General features: G+C 49.3%; 2 protein-coding genes across 8 annotated transcripts; one reads left to right on the forward strand and one right to left on the reverse strand.

The window, feature by feature from the left end:
• Positions 1–1,338: 1,338 nt before the first annotated feature.
• Positions 1,339–6,429, reverse strand: LOC121595682 (sphingomyelin phosphodiesterase 4). The gene is made up of 7 exons (XM_041919836.1): positions 6,200–6,429; positions 5,890–5,991; positions 5,665–5,744; positions 5,347–5,563; positions 5,172–5,274; positions 3,434–3,671; positions 1,339–3,346 (listed from the first exon to the last, which is right to left on the reverse strand). Exons 2-7 carry the CDS (start codon positions 5,938–5,940, stop codon positions 1,810–1,812), a joined length of 2,226 nt encoding a protein of 741 aa, XP_041775770.1. The 5' UTR covers positions 5,941–5,991; positions 6,200–6,429; the 3' UTR covers positions 1,339–1,809.
• Positions 6,430–10,927: 4,498 nt separating this feature from the next.
• LOC121587786 (rho-associated protein kinase 1) lies at positions 10,928–24,480 on the forward strand. 7 transcript variants are annotated; one of them, XM_041904965.1, is made up of 13 exons: positions 10,928–11,048; positions 11,174–11,450; positions 12,358–12,999; positions 13,157–13,302; positions 13,645–15,618; positions 17,876–18,024; positions 18,094–18,315; positions 18,415–19,116; positions 19,208–19,494; positions 20,015–20,199; positions 20,273–20,384; positions 20,473–20,835; positions 20,913–24,480. In XM_041904965.1, the coding sequence occupies exons 3-13, from the start codon at positions 12,959–12,961 to the stop codon at positions 21,010–21,012; spliced, it is 4,281 nt and encodes a 1,426-aa protein (XP_041760899.1). In that variant the 5' UTR covers positions 10,928–11,048; positions 11,174–11,450; positions 12,358–12,958; the 3' UTR covers positions 21,013–24,480. The 7 variants fall into 7 exon arrangements, with proteins under 7 accessions (XP_041760899.1, XP_041760882.1, XP_041760925.1 ...); XM_041904948.1 differs by lacking the exon at positions 11,174–11,450; XM_041904991.1 differs by lacking the exons at positions 10,928–11,048; positions 11,174–11,450 and adding an exon at positions 11,059–11,080.
• Positions 24,481–26,153: the final 1,673 nt, after the last annotated feature.

Raw genomic sequence — 26,153 nt, forward strand, 5'->3', positions numbered from 1 at the left:
ATCCGCTGTACGACAGTGACGTCGCCGTACAACTCGTATGGCTCGTCGTTATAACGGCTCCTCCATTATCCTTCTACACATACTATGGGACCAAGAATCCTTCTGAGCTGGGTTTCGTCAGATTTGGACAGTGTTCATATCTGAGAGGCATTCGTGAGTTCCGGTACTATATAGGTGCTATATAGTCCCAGCATCGTCCGTCGCGATAGGTTCTTGAGGTGTTCTTATTTCTCAGGCCGTAGAATTACCGGTTGACATCCAGCAGTTGTTGTTTCACCTATCTGTATGTCACGCCTACGTAGGTTTCGTTTATTTATTGGTAGGCGATTTGAATATGCTAGTTAATTTGGCCAGGTTATGGGGCCGCACAACGAATTTTCAAAGATCCCCTTTCTTGTGAAGAGTACGCCGAAATTATTAGCTTTGACATCCAAAATCCAACCCCTTGGGAGTCTGATCATCACAACTGATCACTGAGCTAATGCTGGTCCTGGAACTGATAAGTAACTGAGAGCTGAGAGTTATCTGATCATCTGAACTGGTCATGACCTAATGCCAATCCTGGAACTGATCTTGAACCCATACCGGTCCTGGAACCATTCATGAACCCACACCGGTTCCAGAATTGATCAGGAACTCATATCGATCCTGGAACCTATCATAAACCCATACCGGTCTTGATAACCGTTCATGAACCCATACCTATACTGGAGTTGATATTGAACTCACACCGGCCACTGAATCCATACTGGTTCTGGAACCGATCATAAACCCATACCGGCCTAAGGACCAATTATGAACCCATAACGGTACAGAATCTTTGGAACCAACCATGAACCAATACATGTTCTTGAGATGAAAATGAACTCATAGTGATCCAGTTGTCCGGATTTGGAACCGGTACAGGTCCAGTTACAGTCAACAAACCATACCCGGTAGTACATGTGCAGCGTAGGGAATAGCGTAGGAATTCTGGATTTGGAACGAAACTTGAACCTCGGCTCGGTCTGGAACCGATACAGTTTTAGTTCTGATCGATTAACAGAGGTTTCTGGTCTACAACGGAAGAATTACGTAGGAATTAGCGTTGAAATTCCGAATTCGGAACCAAATTAGGGCCTCTAGGTCTAGAATCGATGCAGTTCCGATCAAGTAACTGATTCTGCTGGCCGATAAACCATACCCAGTAGTCCATGTGCAGCGTAGGAGTAGCGAAGGAATTACAGCAGGAATTACCAATGTACCGTTTTGGTAAGTGTATCTGGAGTCTCTTTGATCTTTGATCTTTGATACTGCTCGAGACAAATAAGTCGTTATTAATTGAAAATGCATGATCTGTACGAAAACTTGACATATTTCAGGGTTTATTTTTATTTAATTAGAAGAAACTATTGCTCGGCGAACTATTGTACAACAGTGAATAATTCAGTTCGTGAAAATTAAATTCAATGCATGAAACAGAAACAGGCTCAAAGGTTTTGTTTGAATATTTTACTAACGAAGTAAATGTACTACAATTTTCCCGTTCTATCTTAAGGTGCAGAGGAGTAGTACAGCTTGCGACTTGCTTTGTAGCGTGGCGGTAGGTGAGCTTCCACGCATCTGACGCACGGACAACGATGGCAATACACACGCGTACACACAAAGCATTCGATTGGTTTGCTGCGCTCGTTCTACCTCCGCCTAGCATATGGTCTAAATATAATCTATGCCAATTCCTTTCATGCACGCGTTGGTACCATTGGCATTTGGTACTTATAAAAAGTAAATATACAGGAAATCGCCTAAACACCCCTCACCCGACGTGCGCTAGGGCGTACGATGCTTCGCCTTGCCTTCCGGTTTGACCAGTATGTACAGGAACGCCACCAGCAGCAGGGCGATAAAGCCGTAGCTCGGCGTGCCGAACAGCAGGTAGCCGGCCAGGAACGAGCAGCTGACGGTGACGATCGCGGTGTAGGAGCCGAGAAAGCGCAGGCTGATGCGCGGGCCCACCTTCGTCCGTACGAGCGTTTTCGAGCCGTGCGTGCAGATCGGCATGCGGGTAAACTCCGAGATGGTGGTGGGCGGCTGGAGCGTGCGGCGCGCCAGCCGGCCGACGAGCCCGTCCCGGTGCCACAGCCGCTGCAGGTCGTCGCCGAACATCACGTTCAGCTTGCTGCTGAGCTGGTAGAGGAAGCGCACCAGAAACCGGCACTCGCTGCTCGTGATCGGCCGGAGCGCGTCGTCCCCGATGTCCATCGGGCCCGGCATCAGCGCCCGCTCCGCGGTGAGGTAGTCGGACGGGGGCGTCGGTTCGCGCTGCTTGTACACCGGGACCGTGTAGAAGCCCTGCTCGAGTATCTGCACCGCAAATTCGAGCCGGTTCTGCTCGTCGGTCAGGTCGGCCGCCGCCCGCTCGCACTCCTTCCGCCGGATCACGTTCAGCGGCATCCAGCTGGTCCACGAGTCGCCCGCGTACTTCGCCTCGGCGGCGAGCTTGGCGAGCGCCGCCCGGTTGTCCACGATGCGGGCGCACACCCGCTCGGTGATGGTTTCCAGCGCCAGCTGCACCTGGTCGGCGAACATCGGCACCAGCAGGGCCTCGTGCCGGATCAGGCCGGGCCGCGGATCGTCGAACGGGAACGTGATCAGCTCGTACTGCTTGCGGTTGACCGGCAGCACCTGCACCACCGTGTCCGAGTTCTGCTTGATCTTGCACTGGCGCTCGGTCTGCTGCCGCAGCAGCGCCAGCAGATCGCCCTGCCCGAACACCTTGAGCGTGCGGAACAGCAGCAGCGTGTAGCGCTGGATCGGCAGCTCGCTCGCCGCCACCCGCGTCACCAGCCACACGAACATCTCGCTGTACGCGTTCAGGTTGGAGGCGACGAACGCGTGGTAGCGCGGATCGATCGGCAGATCGTACTGCTTGCTCGGCGGCTTGCCGTCCACGTACCGCCACGGCTGGATGTAGCTGAGCCACAGCTCGAGCACGTGCGTGAACGACTGGTCGAGCGGCCAGAGCATAAACAGGCAGCGCAGAAAGACGGTGATGCGCGGCACCATCAGCCCGGCCGTGTCCTGGCGCAGCCGCTCGACCTGCGTGTTCGTGCCGACCTCGGTGCAGTTCGCGAAGCCGTGCAGCTGCTTCACCAGTATGCGCACGTACCGCACCAGATCGATGTCGGGCAGGACGGCCGTCTGGTCCACCTCCGTGCCGAGCCACACGTCCGACAGCAGGTAGATGAACGCTTCCGATCGCCAGTGGAACGCTTCCGCTATTGCGTCCACCCGGTGCGGTTTCGTCTCCGGCTCCTGCGGGAGCAGCCGCTGCGGTAGCAAATATTTGAGCGTGCCGGTGGGATTCCTGTGAACGCGTCCAAGACAAACAAAAAGGTAAATGCATTCGAATTTTCCCCGAATTATGCCACACGCGATTCGTCGTTTGACTTACTTTTTATTTTTCATCCGGTTGATTGGTGGCGCCGGCCGCATCGGCGTGACTTCCGGCGCGAGCAGATACACGTCCGGATCGCTCGGCACGAACACGATCGACAGATCGGCGGCCAGTATTAGGTAGATCGTTTCGCTGCGATCATTGTCGGCGGCCGCTAGGGCCATGCTCGTGTACAGGTTACGCAGCGGCACCACACCGTACAGGGCGAAGAATAGCAGAAAGTATTCGAACGAATCTAGCCGCAGCAAGCAAAAACGAAAGGAAAGGATTAATACAAAATACAAGGGATGTACATGTGCATGACTCAGTAGTACAAAGGATGATTTTGTTGCCATTAATTTAGTAATACAGCTGTAACTTTTAAGCTTTTTCCGTAATTAGCTCCGGACTTGGTTCCAGAATCAAAATTGGCACCGGAATCGGAATAAGCTCCGGAATCGGAATTGGCTCCGAAACGGAATCCGTTTCGGCATCTCCATAAGAATAGGCATTATTGCTATTAACAAGAGGACAGCTGCGGAAACGTATGCTCGACTTAAGTCAGAAGCTCAGCGGGTTGGTCTTAAGATCAACACGTCAAATACAAAGTACATTCAGGGAATAGGGTCTAGGGATAGCACCCCAGAAACCTTTCCCTGTATCACCATGGATGATGACACGCTGGAGGAGGTGGGTTCCTTCGTATACCTTGGATCCCAAGTCGCCAGTGACTCTGACACATCCTTGGCAATTCCGAGGCGCATCCTCGCTGGAAATCGCACCTTCTGTAGTCTACGTAAGTGACTGCGAGGTCGTGAAATTCGGCCGACTGAGATGACTGGGGCATATAGCGAGGAGGATTCAGCCACAGAGGTTTTCGAAAGGGACCCAACAGGCACGCGTAGGAGACGGCCCAGCGAGTACGGTTGCTTGACCAGGTCGAAGCAGACTTGCAGGATCGGTGCCCGAGTTGGAGAACTTCAGCACAGAACCGGGCGTTATGGCGCAACATTCTGTTCACGGCACGACCGACCGATTATATATATAAGAATAGGCGTTTGGGTCCAATGATACTATGTATTGATAGCCGCAAAGAATCAACTTTTTCTTGTAAACGATACACTTTCATGGAGATTCCTGCACTGATTTCGTTTCTGAAACTTCTTATTTAAATCCAAGAACTGATTCTCATTCCGTATCTAATTCCATTTCTGGAGTCAATCCTAATTCCATTTCCAGGGTAATTCCGATTTCAGAGCCGCTTTCGATCACGGGATTGATTCCGGAATCGGCTCCGGAGTCAACTCCGGAATCGGAATTGGCTTCGAAATCAGAATCGGCTTAGCAATCGGAATCGGTGTTGGCATCTCCATAAGAATGATTTCTCATTCCTGAGGTAATTCCGATTCTGGAGTCAATCCTGATTCCATTTCCAGGTTAATTCCAATTCCGGTATCGGCACCGGAGTCACCTCCGGAATTGGAATCGGCTCCGGAATTGATGCTGAACACGGGATTGGAATCGGGTAGGACCGATTCCGAGGCCCCACCACTAGTCTCAACACTGGAATAAGATTTGGTTAGGATTGATTGATTGATTGATTGAAAGAAACCATTCTTTGGACACTTTACTGTTCCATGTGGTTAACAATTTTGTCCACGAGTTGCTTGCAGATGCGAACAATCGAAAAGAAAGGGTAGAAAAATTAAAATTAAAATCCCCCAATAGCCTCTAGAGCACATGCAACGAGCCTTACTCAGAGTCAATCCCACGACGGTTCGACTGAATGGATCGATTCGGATACGCTTCGAATAGAACGGAGGGTACAGGCCGGCAAGTAGCATGTGCTGCATTTTTACCTGCGAATTAAAAAAAAAACACAAATACACGGTTAATAATCTCTTCCTCACGCTGATAAAGCCTTCCCTTACCGGCAGATATGCAATAGGCACTTCGTACTTGTTTCGATCTATCAGCTTGTAGCAGAGCCGTATCATGGGCCCGCGCAGCGGCGAGAAAAACTCCTGCAGCACGTCGAACTCGCACGGGGCATTTTCGCGCGTAATTTTGCGCAAGTTCCAGCCCGGCCCGGTCAGATCGAAGATGGAGCTGATCAGCAGCGGAAACATGTCGTGCAGATCGTGCACACTGTTGGCGGTGGCGGTGTAGGAGGATGGGGGGGGGGGAAGATGGGGAACGTGTATTAGTGATTCGTGCGGACGGACGGGGGCAGCCCCGCTTTAGCTTACCATTCGTGCTCGAATATGGTCCGCAGCTCTTCGCAGCGCCGCACGATCGGCTGACGCAGCACGTCCGTAATATGGCAGTACTGTGGTGGGGGAGAGAGAGAGAGAGAGAGAGAGAGAGAGAGAGAGAGAGAGAGAGAGAGAGAGAGAGAGAGAGAGAGAAAAAGAAGAGAAAATGTTGTATTTATTATCGCTATGGCAATGGCGGCTAAATGGCGGTCTACTTACTATTTGAGGATTCATCATCATGTTTACATTCATCGGCTTGGAGGAATACATTACTTCAGGCAGCGTGGTGCGTGCGTTTAGGCGGGCACATAGTAGCTAGTTCTGCAAAAAGAACAAATTACGGTCAAAGTAGTCACAGCCAAACTGAAGAAAACAAACAAAAAAACAAACAGTGGAACGTGTTGCCTCTATGCAGGAGGCGCTTCCCTACCAAATATACACACACGGACACCGAATGTCGTTGGCATTTTGAGGCAGCGCAGCGACAAACAATCGCACGTACACACCCCGCGCGCGACAATTTCCTTACCTTTATAGTTTGGTGGGGTTCGGTGTGGCACGTCGAACGCCGGTAGCAAATCAAAATGGGCAAAGGGCCGCAAAAAAGGGGGGGAAAACTCGGCTCCACTCATTCGCACACCGCGCGAAACACACGGGGACGAGCCGGCTTGCAGTGAAATATGTTGCTATATTCCCATCGATGTACACACAGCCGCAAGCTGGACCGAACGTTTGGGGGTGAAGCGTTGTTGCAACAGGCGTTTTTTGACGTTTCTAACGCGTTGTCAACGCTTCGTTCCCTTTTGACAGACCGGCTCATGCTGCACGACAAGGTGAGCAGTGGCAGTTGGAATTTAAAAAATGATTGTATAATACGGGTGACCCCCGAAATACGATAACCTCAGAGACCAGGGAAAATCATGGTGTAATAACCGTTCAAATAGAGCGACAACGGCTCGCGCGACCAAAAAGTAGCTACATTTTGCAAACAGAGCTACAGGCGTCCCCCGAGTTACGACCCTCTCGAGTTACGACGATTCGCAGATTCGACGATTTTGATTTTGACATTGAAAAGTTCCCTACCCGCAAATTTCCGTTAAATGCCTTCTAATCGCCTTGTAATCGCCGGCGAATTGAAGGCGATCAGCAGTGCATTTAGCAGTAATTAAATGCATTTGAAATATGTCAATGAAAAATTTCGCTTTTAATTTGAAATTTGAAATTGCAACTGTCAAAAGAAAACCTTACAAGCGTCTTCAGCACTGCACTGTTGTAGTGTTCCCAGATATGAGCGTGAGATTCGATAGCACGATTTACGTGTTATGTTCTCTTGCGTTAAGCTCTGAGCTATTTCACTTTATTAAAGATGGTCTACATTATTCGGTTGTTAAATACCAACTCATTGAAAGGTAATAATATATCAAACTCATTTCGATAACTAAAATAAAAGGAGAAATGAGATGCATATTTCTCCCATCCTGATAATGAACGGTGAACATAGTGTAATTATTATGTTTTTTTAAAAAGGTATTATTTTAATTTCGCTTCACATAATTTTGTTTCAAGTAATTATAGTAAGAAAAAATTAATTTAAAAAGAAATAAACGCAGAAAAAAGATCATAAAAATCTGGATTTGAACACACGCTTTCTCGGTTCGGAACCAAAAGCGTGGTCACTGCTCTATTTGGCAGTTACATTGGTATAGGTGCAAATTCAGTATATAAACAAGCTAAGATGGCGGCAAGCTATCTGTTCTCCTTGAATCAAAAAGTTGAAAGATTTCGAAGAGAACCCGTTACAGCCGTGAAAGTTTCGGTTGAAATCTTTATTCGCCTTCTAAGGCGACTAAGGCCTTAAATGCCTTCTGAATACCTTCAAAGCCGTTTAATGCTGGTAGGGATAAGGCCGCAAATACACGACGCGCGTTTCCGCGGGCGTATAACAATCCAGCCATAGAAATGAAATGTCATTCGAACGCGCTACCGCGGAAACGCAGAGATGCTCAGCTGGATATCTCTGCGGAACTGTTATACGCGTTTGAACGCGCCCGCGGAAACGCGCGTCGTGTATTTGCGGCCTTACACACACAATTCCAAAGATTCCACAACTACCCGATATTGAATATCTTTATCGTGTAAACGACTTTTTGTGTAAAATTAATACATTATCGAACATTATTTCAAATAAAAAACACGATATAATAGATTGCGACTCTTCAACTTCGGTTATAAACTTTACATTGACAGATATTCGACATACGACTTTTTCGACTTACGCCTTGCGTTGGGACTTTTTTTCGGTCCCAAATACAGTCGTATCTCGGGGGACACCTGTACTTGTCTCGAGCGATACTTTCGCTTCATCCGAAACAGTCGAATTGTCCAGTTTGTTTACAACCCAGATTAATGAAAAAAAAAAAACAAAAAAAGTATATTTGAACGAACTTATTTGTTGATGTGTACAAACAAAAAAAGAAAACAAGAGGGTTGACTGAGTAAACTGAGCTACTCTGATTTATGGCCCTGTCTGTGCTCCGTCGCGTTGCGATTATTTGATGAATTTTAATAGTTTTTTTTTTATTAAGAATGAACGGCTTCGGCCGTATTGCTGGATTTTAATAGTTAAAAGATTTGAAAAATAAAGTTGAGTTGCACATCCGACGTTATCTGTCAAATTGCATATAAAATGTTGACAGGCCTTCCGATAAAATCTCATCCGATGCAGCACAGACACGGCCATTAGGCGGCGCTCTGGCACCAATCGAACACCTTACTAAATGTATGGGATTTGGCAGATTCAATTTGGCAGCTAAAATATCGAACATATCGCCCATCAATTAATCTGTACCCGGAGAATCGACATTCTACTGAATTTTGATTCAGTCCCCGTGAATTGTTTACATTTCGTTCGCCACAGTGCGTAGCGCCATCTGTCAAATCCAAGCCAAACGAAATGTAAACAATCAATTTTGGAGTGCATTTTCAAACGCTAATTTCTTAATGAATAAAACGAGTTATGGGTCAAACGACACATCATTTTAAATCTTCCTTTTTCCGTTTTTGTGCATAACATGTGTCAAAATGAGTAAAATAATGTAGAAAACATAGGAAAACCTGCACCTAAAATGGGCTGTCAAATTTAAACTTGGACGGTATAAAAATTAACATTGGTCCAGTCTAAGGCAACAGTAATCGCTGATGCGGGCGTGCGTGCGTTTTCTGAAAATGTATGGAATTTGACACCCGCAGCGGGTGACAGCCCGCAACCGCATACGTCAGAATAAAACAATTTTGATTTTTCCGCACGCACGCCCGCACGCCGGCAGTAGCGATTACCGCTGCCTAAGTACGAACTAAGAGCAAGATGTTTTAAAATGACAACGTGAAATTTTTCAGAGCAAAATGACATTTCTCGACTTGACATAACTGTTCCGGGGGATCCCGGAATAAAAATCGGGTAAAGCTGGTGAAGGGTAATGAAATTTGCATGCAGGAATTGACAGATGTCTCCCACAATGTCGCCCAGCAAAAGCGATAAAAATCAACCTTCTAAATATATACACCATGACTAGGAGTTAAAGTAAATTTCGTGCGCGACAAAATATGCAGCACACATTGAAAATTGTCTTGTAAAACCCTGTAAAGAGTGTTGTTTAAATCATGCTTTAACTGGAGACGACGTCGGCATGTTTATATCGTATAATCTAAAAATCATAATAAATAACATTTATTAGTGCTCATTTATAACACCTTCTCAGGGTGAAGCGGTTATTCCAGTAAGTTAGCTTTAAAAAAATGGAATTGTTGGTAAAACATAAGGAAAGAGATTAAATATAACAATTAAACAAAAAATTGCAGGGTTTCGAAAAGGTAGTCGAGTAAGGTAATAGTTCAATCACTTAGGGCAATATTGCAAATCGGCAGAAGAACGTTGCAAGCATGCTGTGCAAGTTGGCTATGATATAGGAGAGCGTTGCAATCGACTAGGGGAATTTTGCAAGCATACTGTAGAGCTGTCATCAGACTGTGGGTGCCGGTGTAAAAAGCTTCGGATTGATAACAATGATGCTTTCTAAAAAAACATCTCACGGAGTTGTTTTCGTATAGCATTCAGCTGTGGCACAGGATAAACTGAATAAATCCTGCCGTGGAGCCATAATTTAGACGAGATTCGTATCGAATTTGACAGATATCATCGGACGTGCGATTTCGTCATCGGATCTGTCAAATCTCATATAAAAAATTGACAGGCCGTCCGATAAAATCACATCCGATCAGCGTTGCCACCAGCCTAAGGCCCGGGTCTATAAACATGTTGCGGCAACGTTTCTGAATTTTTCTGTTTATTTTAAAAACTGTACACGTATTTGGTCATAAACACATTTTAAACTTAAGTTGAAATTATTATTTTATTATTTTTAGTATGTATACAAGTCCGAAAATGTTCCTGCAATATGAGTTTGACCGTTAGTCCATACAATTTGACAACAAATGTTCCCGCAACATATGCATGGACCCGGTCCAAAGGCATGGGTCTATCAACATGTTGCTGCAACATTTGTTCAATGGCAACATTTCTGGATTTTCCTATTTATTTCAAAAACTGTGCACATATTCGCTCATAAAAATATTTTAAAGCTAAGTTGAAATTTTTTTATCCATTTTGGAGAGCAAACAAGTACGAAAATGTTCATGCAATAATAAACAACAAACAAATCGGTCTAGCAACAAAAATGTTCCCGCAACATGAGTTTGACAGTTCGTCCATACAATTTGGCAACAAATGTTCTCGCAATATTTGCATAGACCCGGTCCTAAGTGACATTTATCAAGCACTTTGCTGCTTGGGAAATGCTTCGAATCTTTGTCCAACAGACAAGCCCATTTTGAACCACTGTCCATTATACCAGTTCATCGTACATGGAGGCAAACCGTTCGTTTTCCTTTTTTCCACCGTTGGGCCGTTTGTATTATTGGTGCTAAAATTCAGCCATCCTTATCGCCACAGCTACACCATTTTATCCGCCCAAAACAAGGCAACCGGAACCTATTTTAGCCGTTCCTTTTGGCAAATCTAAAATACGCACACACACACACACACACACACACACACACACACACACACACACACACACACACACACAGAGCAGCACGCCGGTGCCGCACCCCCTCCCCCTCCCCACCACTGCGAATCAATTGTGACCGAACTGTCAAGTTGAAGTGTGCCAAAAATTTGGCCGACCGCTCCCCCAGTTGACAGCTCGCCAGGGCGACAGGCTGTGTTGACAGCTGCACGGTGCGAAGAAGCAACAGTGTTCCAGCGAGAAGCAGACGGGGCAAAGCAGGCCAAAACGCCAAGAAGCAGGGCAGAAAAGAAGGTGTGCATTGAAATGGCTGTGCAGCGCGAGCAGTAGTGTCATCGGTCGAACGATCCGACTGTTTTCCAAAACCGCATTCGCGGGGTTCTTTTTCTGTTTTTTTTTTCTTCCTGTTGTTGTTTAAGTTTTCGCTGTTCTGCTTAAGTTCTGCGCGTGTGCGTGTCCCTGCTAAAGGGAGGCTTACTGCATTTCATATCACTTTCGGGCTGCCGGACCCGACTGCTCGATTCTCGGTGCGTGTTGTTGTGCGTGTGCGTGCCAGAGCACAGTTGTCCACCTCCCGATCCCTTCCAGCGCCGTTGCCATCCTCCGCTGCCATCCGGGAGCAGGAGGAGGAGGAGGAGGCACTTGTTTCCAATCAACACAGCAAGCAGCAGCATCAGCACCACCAATCGTCCACACGTAGGAAAAGAGACATCCACACACACGCACACACACCTGTGTGTGTGTGTGCGCGCGCGTGCGTGCGCGTGTGTGTGTGTGTCCGGCTTAAGCCGAAACTTGTGTTGCCTCTGTGCTTGGGCAAAGGGAACTTCATTGTCCATTTGATTTGAGCGAGAACACGGGAAGACATTCCCTGCGACCCGAAGGGACGCAGTTGCGCGTGTGCGCGTGTGCGCGTGTGTGCGTGAATGTTAAATTATCTCCGCAAAGCCCTTCCAGCGGCCCCAGTCCAGGCCAGTGTGTGTGTGTGTACATAGGTTAAGCGTGCGTGTGCATGCGTGCGCTTGTGTTTTGCGTGTCGAGATCGCGAGTCATCGTCTGTTCCGTCGGGCCACTTGGCGCTTGGGAAGAGTGGGAGAAAGGGAAGGGGAGGGGGGGGAGACCAAGGAGCGTAAGGAGCCCGCGGGGATCGCGCCAGGAGCGTACGGGAGAGTAAGCAGTGTGCGGGAGAGAGACAAAGAGCACAGTTGCGGCCGAACGAGTGAGCGAGAGCGGGTACGGGCGATCGTGGCTCGTGCAGCACACACACACACACACACACACACGGTCAAACGACTGCACCAGGAGGGCTACTTTGTTTTTCTCGAGACCCCCCCCCCTCCCCCTCTCCACCACCCCCGCATCACCGCTAGTGCATCAGCATCCTGCGCAGCTGTGGCAGTAGGGAGGCGCAGCAGGGCCGCGCAACTGCGCTCTTGCTGCACTGGAAGTTTTTGCACTGGTGGCCGCAGTGCGGGCGGAGGGCAAGGGAGGGGCAGGGATCGTGTTTGTGTGTGCGCTCCGCACACCGCACTCGCAACGGGTCGCGGGATCGCCCAACAAGTGGCAGTACTTCCTAATACTAAGTGTCTAACTACCTGCGCAGGGCCGACGGTGGCGGTGTGACACGCAGTGAATCAGACAAGTGAAATTAGAGGAAAAAAAAAAACTCTGTTTTGTGTGAGTGTGTGTGTGTGCGTGTGTCAGTCGTACCTGTGCATCAGGTCCGAGCCGTGGAGTTTTAGGCTTGTTGCGGCGCGGAACAAACAAACCCGATCGACGAGAGAGAGAGAAAGAGAGAGAGAGAGAGTGAGGGTTTTGCGGCAACGGCGGTGGGTGTCATCGCTTCTTCTTCTACTTCTTCGCTTCCACCCTCTATCAACCATCCAACTCCAATATACCCCGTCGTCGTCATCGTGCGTCGTCGTCCCCTCGCCCAACGTGCGGCAAGATCTTGCCGTAACACTGCGTGCACGCGCGTGTGTGTGTGTGTGCGCGCGCGTGCCCGACCCGTGTGCGTGTGCATGCAGCAGCAGGGCAGGGCAGGGCAGGCAGGCTGGCAGGCAGTGATTTAACAAATGTAAAACAATAATTAAACACATTGGACGCACACACACACCACCACCACCATCCACACACACACACACAACCACTCACCCGCCGGAGACAACAACCACCCACAACAAAAGGCGCGCTTGGCACGAGATATGGCAACCAAGAAAACGATGGACGACGCTCGCAGGGAACGGTAAGTGGATAGGGGGAGAGGGAAACAAAAACAAAGCGAAGCGTTCAGCTCGCTCCGGAAGCGAATCTGTGTGCGGATTTGCTAAAAATATCCACAATCCGTATGTGTGCTGCGCGCATTAACTTTATTTTCCCTTTCCTTCGTTCGGTTGGCACAGGCTGGTCGCCCTGGAGCAGAAAATTCGCGACCCGGTCAGCATCGGCAACATCGAATGCCTGCTGGACACGCTGACCGCCCTCGTGGCGGACTGCGATCACGACAATGTGAAGATCATCAAAAACATCGAAACGTTTATCAAACGCTGTAAGTAATAGAGGTCCGGGCGGGCTGACTCACCGTGCAGGGTTTTCCAGGGGTTCGCATAGCTGGGGGACGCTGCTTTGACTCTTTCCTATTGGAAGTGAACATCATAAGATGGATATTGGACAAGCTGCTTGAAATTTTCCTGCTGGATTTGTCCAACAAGGGTACGATAGAGTCGAATTCCAATTGCATTTGGTTAATTTCACGTAATGTCTCACAGCTATGAGAACTCCTGGAAAACCCTGTAATATACCCCCACCCCCCTCCCCTCTCTGGACTGTTTCACACTCATCCCGCATTTTCTCCCATACAACACACACACACACACGCGCGCGCGCGCAGATAAAAGTCTAGCGACTGACATCACCAGCCTGCGCATGAACCCGGACGACTTCACCTTCATCAAGCTGATCGGGCGCGGCTCGTTCGGCGAGGTGCTGCTGGTGCGCCAGAAGGCGACCAGGCAGGTGTACGCGATGAAGCGGCTGTCCAAGTACCAGATGCTGACGCGCTCCGACACCGCCTTCTTCTGGGAGGAGCGGTACATCATGGCGAACGCGAACTCGGACTGGATCGTGAAGCTGCACTACGCGTTCCAGGACGCGAAGTACCTGTACATGGTGATGGACTTCATGCCGGGCGGCGACATCGTCGGGCTGATGAACGTGTACGAGATACCGGAGAAGTGGGCGCTGTTCTACACGATGGAGGTGGTGCTGGCGCTCGACACGATCCACCAGATGGGCTTCATCCATCGGGACGTGAAGCCGGACAACATGCTGCTCGATAAGTACGGCCATCTGAAGCTGGCCGACTTTGGCACGTGCATGCGCATGGACGACGATGGGCTGGTGCGGTCCTCGAACGCGGTCGGCACGCCGGACTACATCAGCCCGGAGGTGCTGCAGTTCCAGGGCGTGAAGGGCGGGTACGGGCGCGAGTGCGACTGGTGGTCGGTCGGTATCTTCCTGTACGAGATACTGATCGGCGACACGCCCTTCTTCTCGGACAGTCTCGTCGGCACGTACGGCAAAATTATGGACCACAAAAACTGTCTCGAGTTTCCGGACAACGCGCGCATCAGCGAGAACGCCAAATCGCTGATCAAGGGCTTCCTGTCCGACCGGACGGTGCGGCTCGGCCGCCACAGCGTCGAGGAGATCAAGTCGCACCCGTTCTTCGAGAACGACACGTGGACGTTCGAGAACCTGCGCCAGTCGGTGCCGCCGGTCGTGCCGGAGCTGAGCAGCGACGACGACACGCGCAACTTCGAGGAGGTGAAGCGGAAGAGCAGCATCGGCACCAACTTCCCGACGCCCACCACCTTCGCCGGGGACCATCTGCCGTTCATCGGGTTCACCTACTCGCCCGACTACCAGCTGCTGGCGGGCGAGCCGGAACCGGCGGACGGGGACGGCAGCGCCGGCGACACGACCGACAACCGGGAGGGGACGGGCGCGAAGGTGCACCGGCACCGCCCGTCGAACAATGCCGAGCTGATGCGGCTGGAGAACCTGGTGCAGCGGCAGAAGCAGACGATCGAGGCGCACGAAAAGCAGGAGCGCACGCTGCGCCAGCAGATCGAGCTGATTACGAAGCGCGAGTCCGACATCCAGACGGTCGCGAACGAGTACGAGCGCGACCTGACGATGCTGAAGCACAACTTTCGCGAGGTGCAGCGCCGGGCGGACGGCGAGCTGGAGGCGCGCAAGAAGGTCGAGTGCGTGCTGGTCGAGACGAAGCAGCGGCTGCAGGAGGAGTGCAATCTGCGGACGCGCGAGCAGAACAGCGTGCAGCAGTACACCGACCGGATCGGGGCGCTCGAGAAGCAGCTGGCGGAGGTGCAGGAAAAGTACAAGGCGGAGGTGGAGTCGGGCCAGAAGAGCAAGAAGCTGATCGCGGAGCTGCGGCTGCTGAGCAGCAACGCGGAGCAGAAGGCGCTCGACCTGCAGTCGATGATGCTCGGGCTGCAGACGATGCGCGACATGCTGCAGCAGGAGCTGGCGGAGCTGCAGAGCCAGCTGACGCAGGAGCGGAGCACGCGCATCAAGCGGACGGAGCTGCAGAAGGAGCTGGAGGTGAAGGTGCAGTCGATGTGCACCGATATGGAGCGGATGGCGGCCCGGGAGCAGCAGGTCTTCGCCGACAACCGCACCCTGGTCGACCGGATCTCCGAGCTGGAGAAGGAGTACGCGTCGGTCGAGTGCGAGCTGAAGGCGGTCCAGTGCCGGTACGAGCAGGAGGTGCAGGCGCACCAGGAGACGGCCAAGGCCCGGCTGCTCAACAACGAGGAGGCGAACATGCAGGAGGTGAAAGGTAAGCTGCCGGCCGAGCCCGTACTGCGCCCGCTACTGCTTGTTGTCCGTCCGTCCATTCAGCTGTCCCAGGATGTTCCCCGTGGGTTCGCGAGTGACCAGCGCTGAGCTATCTGCTTTCTTTCTTGTTTGTTTTGTTTTTTTTTCTTCTTCTCGTTGCTAACCTCTTAACGGTTCCGCCACTCAGAATCAGTATGAACTGTCCAACTTCTGTCGAATGAACTAACAATATTTATCTGCCGTTCGTATAATAACCATGGTTGTTCCGATGCTCTTGGCCACTCGATACTAACGACATCATTGCTACGAGACCCCCTGTCACGTCCCGAGGTGGCTGGATGGATGTAACATTCGTTCGTCCCTGCTCTTTGGTCGAGTCCGCTTCGCCCGTTTCGATCGATCGAATTCGTCGTCTTTCTCCGCTTCCGCTTGTGTCCCACATGGTCACAATTGGCATTGGTTCCAATTTTGGTGCATTGTACGCCAAAGCTGTTGGAGACGCATGCGGATTCTTTGTCTTTGAAGGGCGCCAGGCGTAGGCCAGGCGCAGGTTCGGGGTAGTGTGTTGGTAGGGCGAACACGAAGAATCTTGTTAATCCCAGGCACAATTCGGCTTCAAATGGGCATTGGAGCAGCTTCTGGAGATCGTCGATATCCATCATTATACTAAAAGCACTGTCTCTGCATTGCCTAAACATTCAGGAAATTTCAGAAAAGCTTTTCGTTGGTTTGTTGTATCGTCGTTTTTTGTTCTTCTTCGGTACTTGCCGGTAAGAAAATACTTGCAGCGCCAACAATCGTCGAAGATTTGTTCGTCCAGTGGTCGGAGGCTTGCAAACACCAACGGCTTGAGCGCGGTGGATTTGTGGTTTAATACCAGATGCAGTGATATGATATTGGAAGAAATACAATTTTGTTCCGCAGTGCAGCGCCAAGCCGTTTAGTTTGAAACGCTCGAAGACAGTGAGCACTTGGTTTTGTTTTCAATTATTGTATATTGTAAATCAATCATTGTAAATTGTATATGCTTCAAAATTGGTGCACCTAAGGCTTTACCATATTGTATTATCTAGTTAAGTTGCTATCAGAGAGACAGAGATAGACAGAGCGTTTGGGAAAAAAGGGATAACGAGGACGAGAGGCGACGCGGATAAACGTCGAAGAATCTTCACAGTTGTCGAAGGATTGCCATCACCAACGGTTTGAGCGCTGTGCGCTTGTGGTTTAACAACAGATGAAGTGTGATACGATATCCAAAGAAATTCATTTTTTTTTAAGTGCAACACCAAGCCGTTTGATTTCAAACGCTCGAAGACTGTTTATTTTCGAATTTGTATGTATTGTTTAAATATTGTATATAGTAAATCAATTATTGTGAATTGTGAAAATTTGTAAGCAAAAGAATTCTGCATGTTGTATTACCCAGTGAACCTGCTATCAGGGATAGAAATAGGGAGAGAGGGACAGAGAGATGTAGAGAAAGTTTGGAGGAAAAATTGGGATAACGAGGACGAGAGAGAAAAAAGATTGATTAGATGCTGAAGACGAAATCATTTGCCTCCAGGAGAGGCTAATGTCCGCCAAAAGGCCTAAAGCCTCTGTGAAATAAAACAAAACAAAAATAGTGGGCTAGTGGGCTGAAAGACGATGAAGAGCAGAACGGAGTGAGCAGCGTGAATTACGTTAAAGAGTAGAGAAGCGCCAAATAGGACTCGGCGCCAGGGAGAGATCTAGGAAGCACCTTGCGTCGTGCAGGTTGTCTCATTGATTTAGGATCGTTTACTCAAAAATTAGTTGATTTTTCAACAGCGACTCTTCGCGGTTCTAGTCGCCATTTTACGAACATTGATAGTCTAGTTTTTCGCCGATGGTAGTGGCCAACGGTTACGACGTACTTTGCTGTCGCACAAAGTGGGTTTGCTTGCTCAGCTACATTGCAATTCTTACTAGACTGTAATGAGACCTCGTTTCGTCCTTATTGGCTCCTGACCAACATAAGGCTGGGATTCAATTTGCGCCATACCAAACCAAAAACGTTGGAACGTTGCGACATTCAGAAATCCAAAAAGATTGCCCACGTGGGCTGCCTTAACAGCAACAGGCAGAACAAGCTTCAGCAACACAGAAAACGCTTCCGGTAGGTCGCATGGTCCGCTGTCGAATTTTCGAATTGGGAGTGCTAACAGCAACGCGAACATCACCGTCCGGTCTCCAGAATGTAGTTCAAATACTCTCAACTGATTGCTTTCCCCACACAGCGCTACAAAACAAGCTCACCGAGGAGAAGCTGGGCCGTCAGAAGGCGGAGCAGAACTCGCAGGAAAAGGAGCGGCAGCTGTCGATGCTCTCGGTTGACTACCGTCAGATCCAGCAGCGCTTGCAAAAGCTTGAAGGCGAATATCGGCAGGTAAGACTCAGTGTGTTGGGCGTTGCTGTTCCGTGCATTAATCTCATTTTCGCTTGCTTGCTTGCGCAGGAGTCGGAAAAGGTGGTCGCCCTGCACAGTCAGCTCGAGCAGGAGCAGAGCAAAAAGAACAGCCTGCTGTCGGAAATTAGCCTCCAGAGCTCGGAGGTCGCCCACCTCAAGTCGAAGGAAATGCAGTCGCAGAAGGAGGTGCAACAGCTGCGGGATGCGCGCAAGAAGCTGGAGGAGGACGTCAGCAACATCAAAAAGCAGCACAACACAGACATTCTGCAGGTTAGTGTGTGATGATGATCTGCCGGACGAAGACAGGAAAGCATTTTAAAAACAAACGATTCTTTCATTTTGCTACTTTCTTTTTTTTTCTCGCTGCAGATGAAAGAAGTCCAGGACCAGCTGGAGGTTGAACAGTACTTCTCCAAGCTGTACAAAACGCAGTACAACGAGCTGCGGGACGAGATGAAGGACCGAATGCGCCAGCTGCAGAAGCTGGACGACGAGCGGAGCAACATCATGCACCAGCTGCAGCTGGCGAATGCGCGCGCCGACACAGAGGCGCTCGCGCGCTCGATCGCGGAAGAGACGGTCGCCGACCTGGAGAAGGAGAAAACGATGAAGGAGCTCGAGCTGAAGGATCTGCTCACCAAGCACCGGAACGAGCTGATGGCGAAGGAGGCGCTCGTCACCTCGCTGAAGGATGCGGAGGCCGAGCTGAAGAAGTCGCTCGGCAACAAGGAGTACGAGCTGGAGGACGTGCTGCAGCAGAGCAAGAAGCAGCAGGAGGAGCTGTACCGGCTCAAGTACGAGCTCGGCGAGCTGGACAAGTGCCGGGCGAAGCTGGTGAACGAGACGATCCTGAAGCAGCAGGCGGTGAACAAGCTGGCGGAGATCATGAACCGCAAGGACAACAACCTGACCGGCAAGCAGAAGATGAAGGTCAACTCGACGGCGGAGCTGCGCAAGAAGGAGAAGGAAAGCAAGCGGCTGCAGCAGGAGCTGTCGGTCGAGCGGGCGAAGTACGACGAGATGTGCCAGAAGCACAACGAAACCGTCAGCCTGCTGGCGCGCCAGATTGATGTAAGTGGTGGCAGCGTCGCGCATTCGCCTTCCTTCCTACCACGCAGCGTCACGTTTTTTTTTTTACATTTCTATTTCTATTTCCACGCAGGTCAACACCAAGCTCCAGATGGAGATCGACTGCAAGGCGACGGAAATCGAACACCTGCAGATGAAGCTGATCGAGACGGCCTCGCTGTCCTCGGTCGACAACGACATGATGGAGGAAAACCAGGACTCCATCTTCGAGGGCTGGCTGAGCGTGCCGAACAAGCAGAACATCAAGCGGCACGGCTGGAAGCGCCAGTTCGTGGTCGTGTCCCCGAAGCGCATCATCTTCTACAGCTCGGAGCTGGACAAGCAAAACACGAGCGATCCACTGCTCATCATCGATTTAAGGTACGAACGTATGTACGAACGTTGACTCTGATTCCGGAGCCATTTCTGATTCTGACTCCGGAGCTGATTGCGATTTCCGGATTAATTCTGATTCCGGAGCCGTTTCTGACTACGGAGCCGATTCCGAAATCGGAGACGGCTTCGGATTCTACTCCGGAATCGGCTCCAGAATTGGCTCCGGATCCGGAATTGAATTAGGAATCGGCTCTGGAATTAGATTCGGAATCGGCTAAGGAATTGGATTCGGAATCGGCTCTATAATTGGCTCTGGATACGGAATTGGATTCGGAATCGGTTCTGGAACTGGATTCGGAATCGGCTCTGGAATTGGATTCAGGATCGGCTCTGGAATCGGATCCAAAATCGGAAATAGGTCTGAAATCGGAATCGGAATCGACTCCGGAATCGGAATCGGTATCGGTTCGTTTCGATTCCGAGCTCCGACCACGCACATAATATGGGTGTGGGGGTTAAACGTTTCCTTCGACTAATGCACACGCCTCTGTTGTCGTATTTGCAGCAAAGTGTTCCATGTCCGCCCGGTAACACAAGGTGACGTTATACGGGCCGATCCCAAAGAAATACCGCGCATCTTCCAGCTGCTGTACGCCGGCGAGGGTGAGGCGCGCCGGCCCGACGAGCAGCAGCCGTCCGACATCGGCTCGTCCCGTAGCGATGAGAAGCCGCTCACGATGCAGTACAAAGGTGCGTTCGGGTATTAACTCACTCAAAAAAAAAAAAAACAAAAATCTAACTCACTGTTACTCTCTTCGCACAGGCCACGAGTTCCTCCAAATCAGTTACCATATTCCAACGACTTGCGATCTTCCCTCGTGCCAGAAGACGCTGTGGCACGTCTTCAAGTCACTGCCGGCGTATGAATGCAAACGGTAGGTCGCTCGATTAGTGTGTCGCGCGTGTCGTACGAAAAAAAGGACAGTTATTAATTCGACGTTGCGTGCTTCTTTACCTCTACAGCTGCCGGTTCAAGCTGCACAAGGAACACGTGGACAACAACAATCCGCTCGCACCGTGCAAGCTGCACCACGATCCGAACCATGCGCGCGAGATGCTGCTGCTCGCCACCTCGAACGAGGACCAGCACCGCTGGGTGACGCGCCTGTCCAAGCGCATCCAGAAGAGCGGCTACAAGGCCAACTCGACCAACAACGTCGGTACGCTCGGCGGCAGCGGCAACACGTCGACGATGGGCAGCACCGGCGGCGGCAGCAACAGTGGCAGCAGCACCGGCGGCACCAGCAGCGGCATCGGCAGCAATGGTAACAATCTGCCCACCAGCAACTCCAACAACAGCATGGATTCAGCCAAGGTTTCGCCCAGGTAAGGCGCCTTTTCTGTTTTTTGTTTTTGCGTCTAGCTGTGCCGCTCTGACATTAAATCTCACATTAAACTTTCAGCCAATCGGCGCGCTCGAACAACAAGCCAAGCACGGCGGCGGTGGTACAGCGGTCGGCCACCCTGCCCTCGAACGCATCGCTAAAGCAATCGCCACCGTGATGGCCCGGCCCGGGCGAAGCGCCACGGAGCCGACACCGCGCCAACCGCGCGCACCCAACCCTACGTCTGTTCGGGCACAGGGAGGCATTTTTTAATATTAAGCTTGCGGGCTGTGCGCACACACATCAGCTACACGTCCCGGTAGCGGTTTTTTTTTTTTAAATACCGCTCTTCTCTATCCTTTAGTTGCCTTCTTTCTTTTCGCTAGCATTACGGCATTATACTATTACGGTGAATGTCTTAAAATGTGACATACACAAACATAGAGATAAAGAAGAAGCAGGAGAAAGAGAGAGAAAGAGAGAGAGAGGGAGAGAGAGAATGAAAGCTTGAGGCAGACATAGATAAATCCATTACGTAACTGTTCCGGTTGTCTTTCCATTCCAAAAGAAGAAAAACAAACATACACCCCGGAGGGGGACCGTCTAACGATCATTTGCGCGATTGGTGGCGCGGCGCGGCGCGTTCGTCCTGTTGTTTTTGCAATAGCTTTATATCGCACCCTCTTTCATCCTCATCCTTGTTTTGTGATATTGAAAAGAGGAATTCCACAGAGAGAGAGAGGGAGACAGAGAGATAAAAAGAAAATGCATTTCATTTTACACAGTAACAGGGAAGAAACAAACCACCACACGTGTCATAAAAGGCGCAGCAACAGTATTTTGCGCACGAAAAAAACAAACAAGAAGCAGATACGCAGAGTCGGTTCTCTCGTGGTCAGTTTTCCACAGTAGGCTGTAAGAAGCAGAACCGGTGCGATGGTGGTCGTATCGGATTTCGAAGATTTTGCATTTTGCGCGTTGTTATGCGAGGAAGGGAGCTTAGGGTTAGAATTTGAGTTAGAAATTGTTGACAGAGCGTTGCACGGTGCATGCACGCCTACACACATATACACCTATATTCTCCCGCTTTCTTTCTCTCTCTCTCTCTCTCTCTCTCTCTCTCTTATGCGTGCTCTTAATTGATTGCACGATCGATTTTTAACGTGAGAAGGAAAAGGGATGGCCCACGCTCACGAAAACGCCAGCCGGGCGTGCTTGCAATTTCCAACCTTTGGCTCGATTTTGTTTTTTTTTTTCGCGAATACGCCAGCACGATGAGCGTAGACAAACAAACAAACAAAAATCGAAGAACTGAACCTTGTAAACAGGAAACATTTTACACTTTTATTCAGAAGGAACGGTCCAAAAGCGGCCGTATTGCTTAGGAAACACTGCTCAGAGTGGGTGGTGGTGAACACGAGGAAGACATTATCCGCATTTTTTGATCCGGTTAGCTTTCACCACCCAACGTACGAAGAGAATACGCTCACCTCGCGTGGTTCATTCGTTTTGAGTAGCTATAACGACGACGGGTCACTCGAACAAAAGAGACACAAACAACAACAACAACAAAAAACCCTCCATGCAAATTAAAAAAACATTATGCAAAAACAATTCCATGCGGCGAAACTTATACATTTCTGGCGCTGCCAAAGACGTACACTATTTTTTTTTTTTTTTGTTTGAAATTGTTGCTGTACAAAATCACACGCCAGCAACACTATGGACGGCGGCGCATCTTTGCCATTGCCAGCCATAGCTAACTATATGTATGTGGCGGTGACGAGCTTTATTTAATGCCGGCGCTTTCAAAAAACATTTCCAAACTCAGCAGCGGGCGCCGTGTGTGTCGCCCCTTTGCGCAAACCGAGCGCGCCCCTCCGCCCTCTATTTCCATCCATCCGCCCCACTTCAGTATCGAACTTCATCCACTGCATTCCGCTGTACTGTAAGCATCGTGGTATTTTCGTTAGTAAACGGACGTACATTGTTTTATTTCTTTGTTTTTTTTTACTCTATACCTAATTTAAGCTCACATCCGTTGTTACATTGAAAACAGATTGTAAACACACATACACACATACACATATTATACATACACAATAGGGGAATAGTTCGTTAGTCCAGCAATTTCGCCCGCCCTCAATTTCGATTGCTGTGTATATATTTATCTTTAAACAAAAAATCGTTAACTTTTGTCTTTCTTTTTTTTTTAGAAGTAGCAGAAAGTAACCGATGTTAAACACATAATATTTTGATCGTGCGTGCACGTCACGCAATGCGTTTCCGGGCTGGCAAATTTGGTAACAATTCTTTGGGTGTATCTACTCTTGGGATAAAAGGAAAAAAAACCTTAAGCCATTCGGACAGGAACACCTATTCTCTTCTACTTTTTTTTTATTTGGCGCATCAACCCTAGCAGGTTTATAGGGTCGGCCTAAGCGACCAATGCAGCCTGACGATCAGTGACTTGCTGGTGTACTCATAGCACAGTCCGCGGCGTCCGGTGGCTCCGCTCCAAACGGGGCTTGGTCCTCGTGATAGGCAAAACAAACAAAAACCCATGATACTTTGTAGTAGTTTTTTTTTAATTATTATTATTCAAACCAATCATGGTAGTTTGCTGGGTTTATTGTTTGTTTGTTAAATTGCACTGTATCTGTAAAGTTATCGTACGAATTTTTCTTTGTATGTTGTGGTTTGAACGACTTAAACAATGTTAGAAATACGTAAAAAAAAACTGGGGACGTATTGCGTGGCGCTTTAAAGGTGTAAAGAGAGAGACAGAGAGAGGGAGAAAGAGATAAACGGCATTCAGAATCGAGAGTCGCTGATATGTGTTTGTGTGTGTATTTAACATTGGACAGAAGTATTCATAGACGATTTAGTGAATTTAACGACACGCCTCTGTGCGTGTCTGGTAGGGTACAATGTTGCGATTGAGGGTGAACAAAAGTTAACATATATATTTTTTTTACTTAGGTTATTAGGTAACTAAGACACGGTGAAGAATGAAGAAAAGAACAAACACAGCAAGAATGAATTGTTAACGTCTGCTGCGCTACCGCACGAAAATGTGCAACAAAACTGGAATCGGATGTTTTTTATGTCTCGATATTGGTAGCAGCCAGCAAGGGGGGGGGGGGGGAGTTTTACATTTTTTTTTATTTTTACCTCCCTCTGCAACGCTCTGGCACGGGGGAATTGAGAATTTTAAATTCTTAACCAACCAAGGCTGATGATGTTGAAATTGAGCTTAGTTCACAACGGCAACCCATGTTAGGGACTTTTAGGGAGTAGGGATCTGTGTTCTGTAGGTGTGTTGAGTATGTTTTTTTTTGCGGTATTGTTGATTCCCTTTCCTAAGTGGAATTTGCGCTGTATATGGCACGATGCGAACGCGAGAGAATAGGATGTGACAATACTTAACACTGTACCACTGTAAACCGGACATAGTCAGTCCTTGCCTGCGCGGGAGGACGGTCCTGGATGGGCGCGGATCCTGTCCGGGCGTTATAGGAACCTATTTACTCTATCGCCTGTAATTAGCGAGCAAACATTTTCGAATCGCTCTTTACGGTTAGCAAAAAGTGAAAAAGAAAGAGAGAGAGAGAGAGAGAGAGAGAGAGAGAGAGAGAGAGAGAGATCGAGGGAAGCAAATTACGAACAACGAATCTACTACTATCTACTAGGAAACTCGTAAGTGCGGCCAGATCCGCTTAGAAAGTTAGGGACAACGCGCGTGGAAGCAAATATTCCTGTACAGAGATGGATGGAGGATGTGAATGGGTTACGAAAAAAAAGTAAAGGATTCCGGTGGCGAATGATACAAGTGCCTTGGTGAGGAAGAACTCGAAACGTATGATTGCGAAGCAGCGCATAATTATGATTTTTTTTGTTTGAAAAGAAGAAACAATCAAAAACTATTATCGCCACGGGGAACCGGACCGGACCGAACCGGAACCAACGGGTTGCCGGGGAACCGGAAGAGGGTGGGCGGCTCGTGCTTGTTCCGTAAACGGATAGTGATGGTAGAGCGCGGGCAACTGAAGCTAGTAACTGAACACGGAGCGACCTTCTTCTTCTGCCAAATGTAAATAGCCGAACGTTGGGAAAGCAAAGCAGAGGGAACGAGAGCCACAACGTTGTGTGGTGGAACGTGGGGGAAATGAGTGTGTAATGGTAACGATTGTGTAACCACAGAAAGCCCACAGCGAAAAATAAACAACACAAAACACCACACGCGATACATTTACAATAATAAACAAACAAACAAACAAACAAACCAGGAAATAGTGTTGATTTACTGATTTTATCGCACGATTTGCGTGAGAAATGTCTACAATCGTGAGAAAAATACGGGACATCGATTAGGTTTGAGAATTCAGGAACCATTATCTTTATTTTACCACACTACTTAATTTGGCCAGGTCACAGGGCTATCCAACTAAATTTTAAAAAAATCTTTAACCTCCAAGAGAACGCCAACATTCATGGTATTGAAACCCAATTAAAATAAAGGACTTATGACGACCCTTTAAGAGACCTCTAACCAAAATCAAACCCATACTGCTCCTGACACTATAACTAGTGTTGGGTAAAGTGCTATTGTGCGCACTGTGCGCACAGCACACCATACTGTGCGCACAGCACAGCACAGTGCTTGAAGTGCGCATTGTGCTAGCACAGTGCGGAAGTGCTAGCACAGTGCTAGCACTTTTCGCACAATGCGCACACTTCGCACAGTGCGCTCTCTGAGCACACTTTTCGCACAGTGCGCACTCTTTACACAGTACGCTCTCTGAACACGCTGCAAGGCAACAAATCTGCATGAAGACTTACTGAGAGAACGCACTTTGCTGAGAGAGCGCACTTTGCTGAGAGAGCGCACTTTGCTGAGAGAGCGCACTGCGCTGAGACAGCGCACTGTGCTGAGAGAGCGCACTGTGCGAAGAGTGCGCACTGTGCGAAAGTGCTAGCACTGTGCTAGCACTTCCGCACTGTGCTCAGAAAGCGCACTGTGCGAAAGTGCTAGCACTGTGCTAGCACTTCCGCACAGTGCTCAGAGAGCGCACTGTGCTGAGAGAGCGCACTGTGCTCAGAGAGCGCACTGTGCGAAAGTGCTAGCACTGTGCGATAGTGCTAGCACTGTGCTAGCACTTTGGCACTGGTTCGAAGTGCGCACTGTGCGCACAGTGCGCACAACACACTTAGGACAATGTGCGTGTGCGCACAGCACACTGAATTGTGCTACTTTACCCAACACTAACTATAACATGACCTTTTCTGGTTCAAGAACTGCTAATGATCGAATGTAGG

The sequence above is a fragment of the Anopheles merus genome, chromosome X (assembly GCF_017562075.2).
Source record: "Anopheles merus strain MAF chromosome X, AmerM5.1, whole genome shotgun sequence".
In the NCBI taxonomy this organism is placed as follows: Eukaryota; Metazoa; Arthropoda; class Insecta; order Diptera; family Culicidae; genus Anopheles; species Anopheles merus.

What these genes read in the sequence shown, in the direction of transcription:
- LOC121595682 (XM_041919836.1), bottom strand. Translation starts at nt 5,940, where the DNA reads ATGTATTCCTCCAAGCCGATGAATGTAAACATGATGATGAATCCTCAA. An exon ending in ACCATATTCGAGCACGAATG is followed by an intron (nt 5,564 to 5,664) that starts GTAAGCTAAAGC and finishes CACCGCCAACAG; the next exon opens with TGTGCACGATCTGCACGACA. An exon ending in AACCGGATGAAAAATAAAAA is followed by an intron (nt 3,347 to 3,433) that starts GTAAGTCAAACG and finishes ACGCGTTCACAG; the next exon opens with GAATCCCACCGGCACGCTCA.
- LOC121587786 (XM_041904965.1), top strand. Translation starts at nt 12,959, where the DNA reads ATGGCAACCAAGAAAACGATGGACGACGCTCGCAGGGAACG. An exon ending in GCTCACGATGCAGTACAAAG is followed by an intron (nt 20,200 to 20,272) that starts GTGCGTTCGGGT and finishes CTCTTCGCACAG; the next exon opens with GCCACGAGTTCCTCCAAATC. An exon ending in CCGGCGTATGAATGCAAACG is followed by an intron (nt 20,385 to 20,472) that starts GTAGGTCGCTCG and finishes TTACCTCTACAG; the next exon opens with CTGCCGGTTCAAGCTGCACA.